This window comes from Amia ocellicauda, chromosome 4 (genome assembly GCF_036373705.1).
Source record: "Amia ocellicauda isolate fAmiCal2 chromosome 4, fAmiCal2.hap1, whole genome shotgun sequence".
In the NCBI taxonomy this organism is placed as follows: domain Eukaryota; kingdom Metazoa; phylum Chordata; class Actinopteri; order Amiiformes; family Amiidae; genus Amia; species Amia ocellicauda.
In genome coordinates, this window is record NC_089853.1 from 40,241,226 (window position 1) to 40,257,276 (window position 16,051).

Genomic DNA, 16,051 nt, shown 5'->3' on the forward strand with positions numbered 1-16,051 from the left:
CAGCTTGGTGAGAAGGTGACAACAGTTGGTGTGATTATTCGCAAATGGAAGAAACACAAAATAACTGTCAGTCTCCCTCGGTCTGGGGCTCCATGCAAGATCTCACCTCGTGGAGTTTCAATGATCATGAGAACGGTGAGGAATCAGCCCAGAACTACACGGGAGGATCTTGTTAATGATCTCAAGACAGCTGGGACCATAGTCACCAAGAAAACAATTGGTAGCACACTACGCCGTGAAGGACTGAAATCCTGCAGCGCCCGCAAGGTCCCCCTGCTCAAGAAAGCACATGTACAGGCCCGTCTGAAGTTTGCCAATGAACATCTGAATGATTCAGAGGAGAACTGGGTGAAAGTGTTGTGGTCAGATGAGACCAAAATCAAGCTCTTTGGCATCAACTCCACTCGCCGTGTTTGGAGGAGGAGGAATGACCCCAAGAACACCATCCCCACCATCAAACATGGAGGTGGAAACCTTATGCTTTGGGGGTGTTTTTCTGCTAAGGGGACAGGACAACTGCACCGCATCAAAGGGACGATGGACGGGGCCATGTACCGTCAAATCTTGGGTGAGAACCTCCTTCCCTCAGCCAGGGCATTGAAAATGGGTCGTGGATGGGTATTCCAGCATGACAATGACCCAAAACACACAGCCAAGGCCACAAAGGAGTGGCTCAAGAAGAAGCACATTAAGGTCCTGGAGTGGCCTAGCCAGTCTCCAGACCTTAATCCCATAGAAAATCTGTGGAGGGAGCTGAAGGTTCGAGTTGCCAAACGTCAGCCTCGAAACCTTAATGACTTGGAGAGGATCTGCAAAGAGGAGTGGGACAAAATCCCTCCTGAGATGTGTGCAAACCTGGTGGCCAACTACAAGAAACGTCTGACCTCTGTGATTGCCAACAAGGGTTTTGCCACCAAGTACTAAGTCGAAGGGGTCAAATACTTATTTCCCTCATTAACATGCAAATCAATGTATAACTTTCTTGAAATGTGTTTTTTTTCTGGATTTTTTTGTTGTTATTCTGTCTCTCACTGCTAAAATACACCTACATTATAGACTGATCATTTCTTTGTCAGTGGGCAAACGTACAAAATCAGCAGAGGATCAAATACTTTTTTCCCCCACTGTACATAGGCAGAGTATGGAGCTTCAGACAGCACATTAATAGAGTCTACTCCATAAATTAAGAGAGTCTACTCTGTATCGCTTGCTTTTAACTATAATTCGAGATAACTGAAAGAACATGTCCTGTGGCCTGGTGCTTCTTATCATCATCATTATGTTGATTCAATTAAACAATTAAGATCTCGGCTGGAACACAGCGCAGAAGTATCTGGTGACACCGGAGACTCAGCAGCAGCAGCCCTGGATACCAAGCGAGGTGCAGCTGCGTGTCATCGGTGCGGCGTGACGCAGGGCTGCACAGGTGCTGAGGTCAGCCTGCAAAACAGCATAATAAGTCAACCAGCCTGGATTCATTCTCCTGTTCGGAATAAATGCCATTGTATTTTGGATTCAAAACCAAACCTACGCCTACATAAATATACCCAAATGCGAGTTTTGTGGAGTTGTATAATAATCACAGTGTTTAACCACATAGTGCGTGTGATTGAGTGCCGGTTTGCTTTGGGAAAGGCATTATTTGAAGTTTACATCGATTATAAATCAATAGTTTTTGATGATAATAGCGGTAAAAGCTCATGCAACCGATTGTATATGAGGCAGAATCATATTGGCATGATATTCATGACATGCATGGAAAATGTACACGTTATCTACCGATAATTGACTTGAATACTGCACAACCCGAGGTTAAATAAATGCGATAATCAGCACCCACCAATAAAGTTATTGCAGATTAATATAAAAGCATGGAAGACTTTTTACATTTTACGACTTTTATTCAATGTCCCACCAGGAGGGGGCAACCCTGTAACGTGTCCATTTTGAAGTTGACCACCTGGAATCATGCAATTCTCCCTCATAAAAAATATTCAAGCCAAACAAATGTATAGTAACCCACCCAGACCAGCCACTGTTGAATATGTATTAATATTATATAGTCCCAATCCCCCCTCTCTCCCTGCCAAATTAAAAGTGTGTCAGTGTTAGTGGCGCTGCCCAGGGACGGTGGCAGATGGCGATGCGGTGCCTCCTAGGCCCGGTCAGGCGCACAGCTCTGCGCTCCACTTGCAGCTCATCCCGGGAACACTACTTTTGGCTTGACCTGCGATATAAAAATAGGACTTCTTCTTTTTCTTTTCGTTTTTTTGAGCCCCTGAGCAACAGAGAGCTGTATCATCAGTCACGGATGTAGCACTGTCTTAACCCAGCTCTACTGTTTCACATTCCTGTCTGTGGTCTATTGAGTATGCAAGGAAATGTCCACAGTCATGTTTTAATAAACATATCCATTCTTGTAGAAGATAAAGTCAGAGAGTCCCAATGCCCCCTCTGCTGTGCCTCATCCTGCATCTTTTCAGACGAGGAGCATGATGAGTAGGCCTGTGGGGACTTTAGCTTTTACAGCATACAAAACAAAACAAAAAACATTATGCCGGTTAGTTTTTTACGGTGGAAAGATTGTTTGTCTGTTGTTTGTTTGTCCTCTGGTGCCAGAAGACTAACTCTGCCTCCTCTCCACTCCCCTTCCTCCAGAGCCGCTCCTTCTCATCTCTGGCCCCTGGTGGTGGAACGACCTTCCTATTGAAGTCAAAAGAGCAGAGTCCCTGACCTCCTTCCGGCGCTTACTCAAGACACATATACAGTACTTGTAATTTAGTCATTTACTCTCCTGTAAGAGTGCACTTATACAACGTTTTATCATACTAATTGCCTTGCGTTACTAGTACTCATATTGTTCTTTTGATTCTCCTATGCTCCCCTTCCCTCGGCCCTCGACTGTGACCTAACATCTTGTCCGCTCTCAGCTTCCAGGATGTAAGACCTCAAATATTGTATACACTTGTCTAAATTGGAATTTGTGAAATGTATTATGGTTTGAATTGTTTTGTATTATGTACATTTGTATTTGTAATGTTTTATGCCTTGAACTGCACTGTATTTTTACACATTGTATTGCGCTTATATCTTGTAAGTTGCCCAGGATAAGGTCGTCTGCCAAGAAATAAATAAATAAATAATGGGCCAAAAAGTACAGTTTACAGTTGTACAAGCATACGTGTTTCTGTCACCCCTTAGTTGCAAAGGGTAGTTGCAATGCATACGTCAAAATTAAAAGAATATTGCAAAACTGCCCTGCCTTCACACAGTAAGGTTCAATAGGTCTGGTGTTTGAGTGCTAGCTGAGTGCTAACTCAATGAACAGACTCATGTAAAGTCCATTCTTTAAACAAGCGACGTTCTGTGTCATTATTGTGTGTTGTGTATAGTTAGCCTGTAGATATGCGTTATGTTTTTTGTGAAAATGCTGTCAAAGCAGTTAGTAATATATAGCCCTCGGAATACAAGGCATGACGCTCTATTAAAACACTTGTATTGAACATCAGATAATGAAACCGAAATGTGTATATATGTGTGTGTGCGTGAGTGTGTGTGTGTTTGAGTGTGTGTGTGTGTGTTTGAGTGTGTGTGCGTGAGTGCGTGTGCTTGTGAGTGTGTGAGTGTGTGTGCATGAGTGTGTGTGCATGAGTGTGTGTGCGTGAGTGTGTGTGCTTGTGAGTGTGTGAGTGTGTGTGCGTGAGTGTGTGTGCATGAGTGTGTGTGCGTGAGTGCGTGTGCATGAGTGTGTGTGCGTGAGTGCGTGTGCTTGTGAGTGTGTGAGTGTGTGTGCGTGAGTGTGTGTGTTTGTGAGTGTGTGAGTGCGTGTGTGTGTGTGCATGAGTGTGTGTGCATGAGTGTGTGTGCGTGAGTGTGTGTGCGTGAGTGTGTGTGCATGAGTGTGTGTGCGTGAGTGCGTGTGTTTGTGAGTGTGTGAGTGTGTGTGCGTGAGTGTGTGTGCATGAGTGTTTGTGCGTGAGTGCGTGTGCATGAGTGTGTGTGCGTGAGTGCGTGTGTTTGTGAGTGTGTGAGTGCGTGTGTGTGTGTGAGTGTATGAGTGAGTGTGTGTGTTTGTGTGAGTGTGTGTGTGAGTGTGTGAGTGAGTGTGTGTGTGAGTGTATGAGTGAGTGTGTGAGTGTGTGTGAGTCGCATATAGCTGTGTGCACTGTGCAGTCTTGTGATGTTCAACAGGGGAGTGTTGCTCTGTAACGGAAACTACAACAACAACATACAGAAAGACAGCAAACGGGAGAGAGAGAGAGAGAGAGAGAGAGAGAGAGAGAGAGAGGGAGGGAGGGAGAGAGAGAGGGAGGGAGAGAGAGGGAGGGAGGGAGAGAGAGAGAGGGAGGGAGAGACAGAGAGAGGGAGAGAGAGAGAGGGAGGGAGGGAGAGAGAGAGGGAGGGAGAGAGAGGGAGGGAGGGAGAGAGAGAGAGGGAGGGAGAGACAGAGAGAGGGAGAGAGAGAGAGAGAGAGAGAGAGAGGGAGAGAGACAGAGACAGAGAGAGGGAGGGAGGGACAGGCACAGACGGAGGGAGGAGAGGGTGCAGAGCGGATAGATACAGTGTGTCAGTGCGCCTCAGCGCTGTTGCCACAGTGACGGCGGGGGGCGCAGTGACTCACGCACCGGGAGCCACAGAGAGGCGGCGGGGGGCGGCGGGCCGGGCCGGGGTCGGGTTCTCTGCCGGGGCTCTGTGCCGTTCCGCAGCGCTGGGCGAGCATCCTTCAGCCAAAGACAAACCGGGTGAGTCCGAAATCGGTTCTACAGCCGAGCAACAACCCTAATGATCATCCCAGCCATCTGAGTAGATCATCATGTGCCAGTAATGCTATTTAGTGGTCCTTGCAGTCATCTATTTCCAGCTCATCTCATGTTGTACAATATGGACGTGTCTATTCATCTAAATGTCACTGACCCATCAATTGAATCAATGCGGTCAAACAGACAGAAGCAATGGGGCATTCGCCGCGTTTCCAGTATAGACGGGTCCTGCAATCATCGTCTTCATCAAACGACAACAACATGCCCGCGTCGGGTGCTGTGTACTGCCAGTCATAACCAGCTGCGCTTCACTGGGTTTACTGGAGCAACACATGGGGGCCGTGTTTATGGGGAGCATCACTGTCGTCTGCGCTTTCATCTGCTTAATCCAAACCGGGGGGAAAGTGCACAACCTCATTCACTTTGACGTGGCAATATTTTAATCAAAACTCCGGTTTTAGGCGACAGTGGGTGATTTATACATAAAACACGTAAACATGGCTTGTTTTCTGGTGATGATGGTGATGGTGTGTTTCATTTTTAAGCCATTTTAAATGTGTGTGAAAGATTGTGAGAGAGAGAGAGATGCGTTGTGCGCAACCTACAAATCATCTGCTGTTCTTGTTAATGCACGGCAGTCCTATAGACTGCTGCTATTGTGAAATCATAGTATTACACTATCACTAAAACACAGACACATCTAAACCGTTTACAAGATCATCTCTCTGTTGTCATTATTATTATTATTATTATTATTATTATTATTATTATTATTATTATTATTATTTACTGTGTTTAACTTATCAGGGTGCTATATTGTATAACTGAGATAACTTGAACAAGCTATAATGTTGTTGACAATTTGCTTTGAAAATAACACTCTCTGAAAGACTGTTTTCTCCAGTTACTGTTGAGGATAGAAATATTTACTTTATTTCACATTCATGCGGTTTGCTGTGCCCAGTAAGTTTTCATTTTACGTCACATATTCATAGCATGTAGCACAGGCGTAACATGTACAGTTTAATATACAGGTCTACTGCTATTATTAATACTTACTTCTATTATGAATGAATCATTTACAATTCAAATGGTATAATAATACTAATAATAATAATAATAATAATAATAATAATAATAATAATAATTAGTATCATTAAACAGGCTTGAATGGGTCTGCTACTGCAGTATGGGAGACACGCAGCAGCTGGCACAGAAAAGCCGGGCAAAGCAGTCCGGCACCCCCTGGCAGCAGCGCCCCAGAGCCGGGGACAGACACCTGCTGCGGCCGGGCTGCGCCTGCGTTCACAGGATGGCTTTGCTGGCCCCCCGCCACGGTGCCGCTCCACGCAGCAGTGTGTCAGAAGCAGCCATTTATTAAAATTAAAAACAGTCGATAGTGATTATCCAGAGCCAGAGGCAGAGTGCTCTGTCCTTAAGCCCGTCTCACTGGGAGCTGGGGGAGGGGGGGTACTTGAAAGTCACTTTACATTTCATTCTTGATGTAAAGTATAAACTATTTCTATTTATGAATTTTGAATGGAAAGTGCTTTGGGAGGACAAGGCCTGTATAAAACACATTTAATTGATTGATTGATGAATCATTCCTCCTTGTGCATTTACAATATGTAGGCCTATATTATTGCCTTTTTTTCCCACAATTCAATAGGCAATGTTGCTGATAGGGGCTGTATGTCAGGGCAGGAGCCCCCCAGCCCTTCCAGCATGCCGTGCGCTAAAGGTCTTGCTTGTTTATCCTGGCAACAGTCACTGGCAACAGTTTGCATCTTGCGCTCATCTGTGGGGGCCGCGTACTTTCACAAGCACACACTGACGCCTGAGAGCCACTTACACCTGATGAATCGAGCTGCACGCGCTGACAATTTCTACGGAAACAGTCCAGTAAATCAGCTCTAAAATAAGCATTAGACATGTAGTTTCAGGCAGGATCAGAGCTGTCTGTCTCTCTTACGTCCCGTGGCTCTCTTGCATGGCTGCGTTCTGCATCTCTCCATCTTTCTCCTACATTGCAACAGTGGCTGTAGTAACTCAGCATATCGGCTCACATCCCTCTGGAGAAAAAGGAAAAGCTGTTTTTTGATTCCAAATCTCCCACTGTGTTTCAGCGTCGAAGGCTGATTCGACGTGTGTGTGTGTGAGAGAGAGAAAGTGTGTGTATGTGTGTTCACATGCTTGGATGTGTTTTTTCTTTCTTCTTCTGATGATCATTTTATGAGGAAGAGTTTTTAAATGACAGACACAGTGTGATAACCATGAGGCTCGTGGAAATTGAGAAAATACAAAAATGTTTTAAAAGAAAGATGAAAAAAAGTCTGAATCATGAGAACACAGGAATGGACAGGAAACCTAGCAAAAATAATATACACAAGCAACACAGTCAAATATAATACAATAGTGTCACATAAACAGGCGCGGTGGATAAAGGATGGACATGGACAGTTTTTTCTGTATCTCAAAACTGACCTGTCTTTAGGAGAGAGCCGCACATGAGATCCTGGGAGAGTAGAGTCCGACTGCAGGCTGCCAGTGCTCTCCCCGGCCTTGAGAGGCTGCCCATGGCGTGAGGGATGGCAGAGGGCAGGGTGACAGGTGGTGTTTGTTTGTGTTCCTGCCACCCTTCTTCCCCCCTGCCCCACCCACCTCTCTGCACATGCCCTGTACCTGCGCCACACACACCTGCCCGAGGACAGTGAGAGACAATCTGCTGCCCAGCACGGCCTCATCAGTAGCACAAGACACCAGAGCAACCCCCGGCATCCCGCTCAGACAGCAAATGTTTCCAAATGTATAAATAACCCTAAGATGTGTTCAACACACACACAACATGAAAAGCACACATGGGTCACCCAAACCGAATGACCACAGTAGCCACGTTCAGGACAATGGGGTGGGGAAGGGTGTCAGAGAGCAACAGCTGCATTAGATGCTTGAGAGAGAGAGAGAGTGAGGCATGTGGGGATTTTGAAGGAGAGTGAGGGCATGGGGGGAGTGAGGAGGCAAGGGAGAGGGGCAATGAAGGGCAAACAGGCACTTCAGACTCCAGGAGTGAACAGCAGGACATGTGGTGGAGGTGTCACTGCAGAGAGCGAGAGAGAGAGAGAGAGAGAGAATGAACACAAACCTAATTGATGTTCTGACCTGCAAACAGATAAGAGAGTCCATGAGAGCGAGAGAGATAGAGAGAGGGGTGGTGGTGGGGGGGTGTGTGAGAGAAAGCGAGGCCAGGGGAAAGGGGAGGGCTGGCTAGTGTAGCGAGAGTCTGAGACAGGTGGACAGGTGGTGGGCGGGCAGACGCTGGCGGATAGACAGATACCCCTGTTATCTTGAGCAGCATGCAGCTGGTTGTGTGAGTAATGCGTTCTCTTACAAGGTCACTATTCAACAGCACTTTTGTGTTCTGAGAGTAACCTAACTTCATTCTCCACAGCAGCGGCTAGCTTGCTGGTGGATAAACAGTGATCCGAATCCCCACACTTGTTTACCGAATGTTTTAGGTTAACCTTTTGCGACAAAATGGGCGGTTTTGTTTGCGGGGGCTGACTGGATCCTACAGCCCCCCAATGTCCTGTGTTGAGGGGCACCAGTGTGTTGGTTTTTTGTGTGTGTGTGGAGGAAGAGGAATAGAAAATCAGTTGCCATATCTATGTTTGAAATATAAGTTTGAATTAAACACAATAATAACAACAATAATAATGACAATCACAACAATAGCAGGAAGCAGATTAGCAATTTTGAACTGGGAAGCACTTGCAGTCCCAGACAATTTGCACGTGAGCTCTGCATTGACGAATCTGGGGGAGGGACGCAAGTTGACGGTGCTGAATGAAGAGAAGGCCATGGGGCGGGAGGGGGAGTGGAGGAGGGTTGGGCTGGGATGGAGAGGGGTGCCTGTCGGCCATAATGAGATTTCGCCAAATAACCGCACGGTCATCGGCGCAAACACGGCCGTCTCCCTGTTATTTATATAAGCCTCTCCTCGCGCTCCCCACCAGCGGAGAGGCAGAGAGAGACGGCCTGACACAGCTCTAGACCATAGGCAGCTATCGGAGGGGGTGGGGGGGTGGTTATATAAAAGACACTGTCCATCCTCCAGCTACACATCCTGCTATTTATAGAACCATTTCATATTTTAACAGCCTGACTTCAAAACAGATACACTGTTGCATAACCAGGGCAGGGAAAGGAAAGGAAAAGTGAAGGAAAAGGCAAGGGGAAAAAAAAAACGATCATGGGAGATTGACAAATGTGTTCAAATGTTTGCGCTCGGGGAGAGAGGCAGCAGAGGAATAAATGCTGTTGAAATATTTTACCTCGCGTTTGTATGGTGTATCGGATTACTTGCCACTCTGGCAGGCATTTAAGTGGCATTCAGCATGCGTGTGTATGTGTGTCTGTTTATGTAATGGAGGAATAAGAAAAAGGAATATGATCTTCGTCAGGAAGTCATTTAATTTATTCTGTTCGTAGAGGCAACGTTAATATTGCATTTCTGACTGTCGTATAAACAAACAGCAAAGGAACAGTCCATGTATGAGGGGATACTGTGCAACACGCCTGACATTTCAGTTAAGTCTCGTCTCTGCCCTCCCCTGTCTCCCCTATTCCTGCCCGTGGTCCCAGGCTGTAACACATCATGGGCAAGGGACCACCTTGGATCGCCTCCATTTGCTCAGTGTAGTGGTAGCCCCTCCAGCCCCCAGGTATCAATTGTAGACCCTCTTCCCCACAGACTACCTCCCTGCCCCCCAACCCCCCCCATTGCATCTCCCAGCCTCCCAGGACAGCCCCCTGCCTCTGTGCAAACATCCTCCGGCTTCCTCAGCTCAGTAGGATATAGGGGGGCGCATTCATTTCAGCGACAGAGGGGAGTGGCCATAAATAATGTGAAAATGACACAGTGCGTCTGCTGGGAACGTGCCTGGAATGGGTGTGCTGTGTGTGTACTGTCTATGACGTGTGTTGTGTGTATACTGTGTGTTTGTGCAACATGCATCAATTTCTAGGGTTGTATTGAGTTACACTTCATATGAGGAAATCAGTCAATGGAAATAAATTAATTAGGCCCTTAATCTATGGATTTCAAGTCTCACGTTTTGAGGGAGCATATGACTGGCAGTGCTGACTGCAGGTCAAGGACGACGAGCCGCAGATGAGCTTCCCTGAGACGGTTTCATCAGCTGTCTGGGGGGCTGGTCTCAGGTCCTGAGCTGGCTGGTTTGTAGTTGTGAGGCAGGTTGGACGTGCTACCAATTTCTCTAAAATGACGATTGGAGGTGGCTTATGGTAAAGAAATTAAGATTCAGTTCTCTGGAAGCAGCTCCGGTGGACATTCCTGCAGTCAGCATGGCAATTGCACGCGCCCTCAAAACCTGAGACATCTGTGGCATTGTGTGTGTGACAAAACTGCACACTTTAAAGTAGTGGCCTTTCATTGACCCCAGCACAAGGTGCACCTGTGTCATGATCATGCTGTTTAATCATCTTCTTGATATGCCACACCTGTCAGGTGGATGGATTATCTTGGCAAAGTAGAAATGCTGACTAACACGAATGCAAACAAATGTGTGCACACAATTTGAGAGAAATATCCTTTTTGTGCGAATGGAAAACGTATGGGATCTTTCATTTCAGCTCATGAAACTTTACATGTTGCGTTTGTAATTTTGTCCAATATATGTGCTGTATGCTGTGTGTGTATGCATGTTTGTACACTCTAGACTTAGCACCCCAGACCTGAGTCCGTGTTTCTCCCCCCGGGGTGACAGACATCCTTCAGGTTCAGGGCAGGTGTGTTTTGCAGTAGGAATGCAAAAGAGTCTGATGCAGAGAGAGACTAGCAGATTATGTCTCTTACATGGGCAGCATAGAAATGTGACAGAGTGCAGCTCAGGTTTGTGGAGGTGTGAAGCGGATACAAATTATGGATAGTCGATGTGGTCAGTCTATATTTCCGATTTCTGAGGTTTTTGTGAGATCAAAAATTAGACCAAGAAATAAAGGCAGAGCTAGGGATTGGAATGGATACGTTGTGATTGATTCCCCTGTGCTGGAGAATGGCGCTGCTCTTGCCTCACCTCTCCCTGCTTCCCTGACTGGGGTGTTGGCGGCCATGTCAGACTGTGTTCTGTGTCTTGCTGTCATTGCAGAGGAGAGGCTGCCAGCTGCGTGGGACCCTGGGACGGACGCCGTGTCCTCTCTCACTCATTCTCTCCTACTGTCCCTGCCATCTGGGGGGCAGCTCTGCAGTCTTCACAGTGGGAGTGAAGCCAGCTGACTGGGCTAGTGTCTGCTCTGGGTAGTGAAAACCGCCTCCCCCACAAACGCAGCTCCATCTCCGCTTTGCTGCTCCCCCAACACTCCCCCATCCACTCCACGCTCACGGACACGGGCCTTCCACAATACCTCCTATTGTTGCTTCTGTTTGGCTTTTTCTTCTCCCTGCCCGTGTGGACAAAGACCTACTGCAGGAAGCTCACCTCACAAGAAGAGCTGTGGGAGGAGAGACAAGTCTTCATTTGTTCTTTCTGATGTTTGTTTTAGTTTCTTTTAATCATCAGCAAGAGGAACGACCAGATTTCATCCAGGGAAAGCATCTAGTATTTATAATATATATATATATATATATATATATTTGTTTGTTTGTTTGTTTGTTTTTATTTCAAGCAAAATACCCCCAAACGTCCCTCCTTTCCAGTTTTGCACTTCAAGCCTGCACAGTGAGTGTGAAGAATAAGAGACACTGTTTCTGCCCCTGGCTCGGCTCCTGTTTTGCTCCTGGAGCAGTGCAAGCATGAGTGCTGAGAGCGGCTGGCCAAGCACTGGCTGTAGGTGCCACTCTGCTCCTATCGGGGCAACAGACCCTGGGGCTCTCAGCTCCTGTCCCAGGCCACAGTCAGGATACACACTATACTGACTCTCATCGTAAGTCTCTATTAACCCAGTGTGGCGTTTATCATGCTTCGTGCAGCAACATCAGAATGAATCCACAGGGAGAGGACTAAAGCGGAACAGAATCTATTAAAATAGCCACATTTAAAATAAATACCAGCTGTGATAAGAAAACAAACAGTTTGCATATCCTTTTCAGGTACAACAATGCAGTCTTAAGACTTGAAATTTGGAAAACCAGGAAGAACAAAAAAAAAAGAAACAAAGTCACAGATTTTGTTTCTAAGTCAGGTTAAGCTTCAGCTGAAAAGACCCACTTTGGGCTGGCTTATTGTCTGTTTGTGTGCGTGTTTGTTTCATGCGTGTGTGTGTGCTTTTGTGTGGTTTAACTACAGGTTCCTGTCTGTGGAACAAACACAGTGTTCAACGGGCGTTTGTGCCAAGAAGTGGGCTGTTAACCAGCTTGTGGCTTTTCTGTGTGTTTTGCAGTCTCTGTCACAACTGATCGCACTGTCTGTGCCGTACAAATACAATACATTTAAACACAAGTGTGCCAAACTAAAAAGAGAGAAAGAAGGAAAACAGAAATAATAACAATAAAAAAACAACAAGAACATCTGAAAGAGAGACAGTAAGGAGCCCCGTGTCCAGCCCCCCACGTGTGTGCGTGAACGTGTGTCACCCTCCACATTTCCTGCTTTGTGCCTCCCCCCCCCCACTCCCAGGATGAGTCTGAAGACGGACTCGGAGGGCGAGAGCTCCCAGCCACTCGTGTACACCCTGGAGGAGCTGGAGTGCAAGATCTGCTACAACCGCTACGACTCCCGCACGCGCAAGCCCAAGGTGCTGAGCTGCCTGCACCGCGTCTGCGCCAAATGCCTGAAAAAAATGGTGGATGTGGGTGACTCCTCCCCCAGCATCATCAGCTGCCCCTTCTGCCGCCACGAGACGCAGGTTCCCGATGAGGAGATCTGGCTGCTGCAGGACGACAGCAATATCCTGGCCATCCTCACCTACCAGGACCGGGCACGCAAGAGCGGCTCCACCACCCCAGGCGAGGTGGTACTGACGCCCAACAGCCTGGGCGGGGGGGGCGGGGGAGGCGGGGTGGGCGTGGGGGGCACCTCAGGGGAGCAGTCGCACAGCTCCTCGGACTGCCTGGTCATCACCATCATGGAGATGCCGGGCGACACCCCGTCCTCCTCAGAGACCATGAGCATGCTGAACATGGTGCGTCTGTACCGGCCGCCCAGCCTGGACTCGCTGCCCTGCCACCTGCCCATGCAGAAGTGCAGGGCCTGGACCTCGCGCACCTTCCCTCGCTTCCTCATCGGCGTGCTCTGCCTCATCTACTTCAGCTCCCTGCCGCTGGGCATCTACCTGCTGATGATCCAGCACCTCACGCTGGGCGTCATCCTGGTCAGCCTGGTGCCCTCCACCCTCGTCCTGTGCGTCTTCTACGGCTTCTGCCAGTGCCTGTGCCACGAGATCATGGAATCCATCGCCACATGACCCCGGGGGGAAGGAGGCAGGAGTGTGGGAGGGGTGGTGGGTGAGGTTTGGGGTTCTCCTGCAGTAGACCCAACTAGACTGGACTAGTGGGAAAATCCAGCAGCCAGTGCATCGTCAACCCCTTACGTCGGCCTTGCTTTGTCCCCCGGGGCCGATTCTCTCCACGCGCCGGCAGCTCCAGTAACCCCACCTCTCCTCTGTTTCCCATCCTCTGCCTCCTCCCCCTGTTGTTTTGCTGCCCCCGGCCGGACACAGATCTGGAACTTTAGCGGAGTGAGGCGAGCCGAACCATACCCGGCCGTGCCCTGCCGTTGCCAAGCTGTGGTGGCATGTGCTGCGTCCGGGCCTGGGGCCTCTTAGAGCCCACCACAGAACCACAGCTGCGCTCACTGTGCATGCAGACAGCTCCAAGGTTGCTATCAGGAGCTTCCCCCTGCAACGGGGACACGGCTCCCCATTGTCATCCAGTCCAGTGTGGAGAAAAGCGACGGCTGGGGTGTGATTGGCGTGTGCTTATCTCTGGAAAAAGTCCTTAAATACAAAGGTGAATTAAGAAATTCAAAATGAATCAAGATTTTGTAGTATTCCGTTCTCAGACCAAAAAGGGCCTAAATCCCCATCATGATCATTCAGCTGTGATGTTAGATAATACTATGAAATTATCCATCTTGCCTTCTGCCACGTAAAACTGCATACATGGGGTGCAGAGCTCTGGGTGGAATTGGAAGAGTGGCTTAATATCAACCCAGCGGGCACACAGCGTCCGTCTGCACATCTGTACATGTATGGTGTTAATGTACTTTCTGGAGGTTTAAATCTGTCGGCATGTCTGCACCATGGTTTTGAGCAGAACAGCAACGTCTGCCTTTCTCTTTGCTGAGCAAGACTAGAGTGACACCCAGAACCGCCAAACTGTTATCAAACCCATTTCAATAAAGAACCAGAACACATTGCTGGGGTACTTGGTGTTTTTTTTAATCTTCGTGAATGAGTGGTTAACTTCCAAGCAGTGTGTGAGAAGGCTTCCTTTACGTGTTTGATAGTTCATGTAAATCCTGAGATACTGGCCTACTCGCCCAGTTCACTGCTCTTCTCAAAGCAGGCGGAGTGCTTTTAAAGCAGAGTTATGGAACAGAGCACACTGGAACCCGGGACTCAAACCACTGCAGGGCACACAACACAACAGCAACGCCAAGAATCGGCACACAAAGCAAGGGAGATCAAAGGACCACATGTCCTTAAAGTCAGTGCTGTGGCTCAGGTTGTCCATCTGTCACATTAAACCTCCCCAGGGCTGTGGCACCCATAGGCGGTACACACATACAGTAGGATTAGGGTGAGTGTTATGCCTGGGTTGAGAGGCACAGTTGCACAGATACTCAAGTTATGGATGCTCAGTAATATAAGCAGATGAGTGGGGTCAGACTTGGGCCCAGGCGGCCATCCCAGCCAGGGAGCCATTAACCCTCCTGAGTCAGGTGCCCCTGCAGTGCCCTGCCTGGTCCTCCTCCCACAAGGCGGGCACTGCGCACAGTTCATGACGGAATAGAAAACCCACCAAGCCGGACTAATGCCACCGACCATCCCACATTCTCCAACTTAATCCATAACCCCACACCGCTAGACTACCACCGAAAGGTGAAGCAATACAGAAATGTTGCCAGAACTTCAACTCCTTTGGGGACCCACTGGGTTTGACCTCAATTTAGCTGTTGCTGCACAGAGGGGCCACAGCAATAATACATTAAAATGGCTCCTGCCACTTCAAGTCTTAATGCAGTCCGTGCTTGGCCTGTGGATGAGAAAAAAAGTGCGACTTAGCCAACAGTTCCTGGTTTGTTAAACGCACTTATTTTTATATCCCTGAGAAGCTTTATTTGTTTTTTGCTGCATCACAAGATTTGTCTAGTTTTTTCCGGAAGACATTACAATGTATAGGAGGAAAAGAGGAGCAAATTGTATATTCTGGGTTAAAGCCCCAGGGGCAAGATGAGGAATTAAGTAGAAAGAAAGTGGCAAATCTCGTATAATTATATTGTGTCATATACATATATAATGCACTGGACATTAAACGTGTGTGTGTAGGGGGGGCGTGTTGGTGCAGAGAGTACAGACACTCTTACTGCAGTATTTGTAACAGGAGGGTGATGGATTATGTTTACAATTGACTTGGTAAAGCAGAGTGGACAGGGAAACAACTAATAAAAAACTGTTAACTTAATCAGCCTTAAAATATAACCACAGCACAAATATACCACAGAAACTAGAGACCAACTGACCGACTGACAGAGACAGACAGACAGACAGACAGACGATAGGTAGAAAAAGGAACAGAATACAAAAATTCGGCGGAGTCCCTGCTGCACTTGAGACGAGTTCTGAATATTGATCTGAATCTGTGCTGGAATGAGCCTTCCCTCCAAAACGCAACCGTTAACGTGTGGTTTATGCGCGCACTTTGGTCAATGAATATCAAGTGAAAGTACTATGCATAATTTAGAAAGGTAGGCTTTATTAATTCATTACTGAATATATAATAGATGTTAACCGGGGGTTTACTGACAATTAGCAGCCCTGCTGGGGGCACAAGGAGGGATTGTGTTGCGCTGTTCAGCACAGATCTCAAGCACAATAAACTAGCCTGTTGTCAGTTAATTAAAGATCTATGAGCTGAGGATGCTTTAAATATTAATTGTGAGGGGTAGCCACTGCTGCCATCCACAGGTGCTGCTATTAATAAGCAGAGAATGAGAGGGAGGGAGTGAAAGCAGAGGTATGTTTCTCTGTCAGTTTTCACCATCCCTTCCTCCTGACACAGACAGAGGGAGGAGATGGACTGAGCAGGAAGGAGAGAGGGAAACAGTTAAAGA

At 47.6% G+C, this 16,051-nt stretch overlaps 1 protein-coding gene across 1 annotated transcript; it reads left to right on the forward strand.

Moving 5' to 3' along the window:
• The first annotated feature begins 4,641 nt into the window (after positions 1-4,641).
• On the forward strand, positions 4,642-14,131 carry LOC136748452 (E3 ubiquitin-protein ligase RNF182). Its single transcript, XM_066702186.1, has 2 exons — positions 4,642-4,742; positions 10,928-14,131. The coding sequence occupies exon 2, from the start codon at positions 12,396-12,398 to the stop codon at positions 13,179-13,181; it is 786 nt and encodes a 261-aa protein (XP_066558283.1). The 5' UTR covers positions 4,642-4,742; positions 10,928-12,395; the 3' UTR covers positions 13,182-14,131.
• The last annotated feature ends 1,920 nt before the right edge of the window (positions 14,132-16,051 follow it).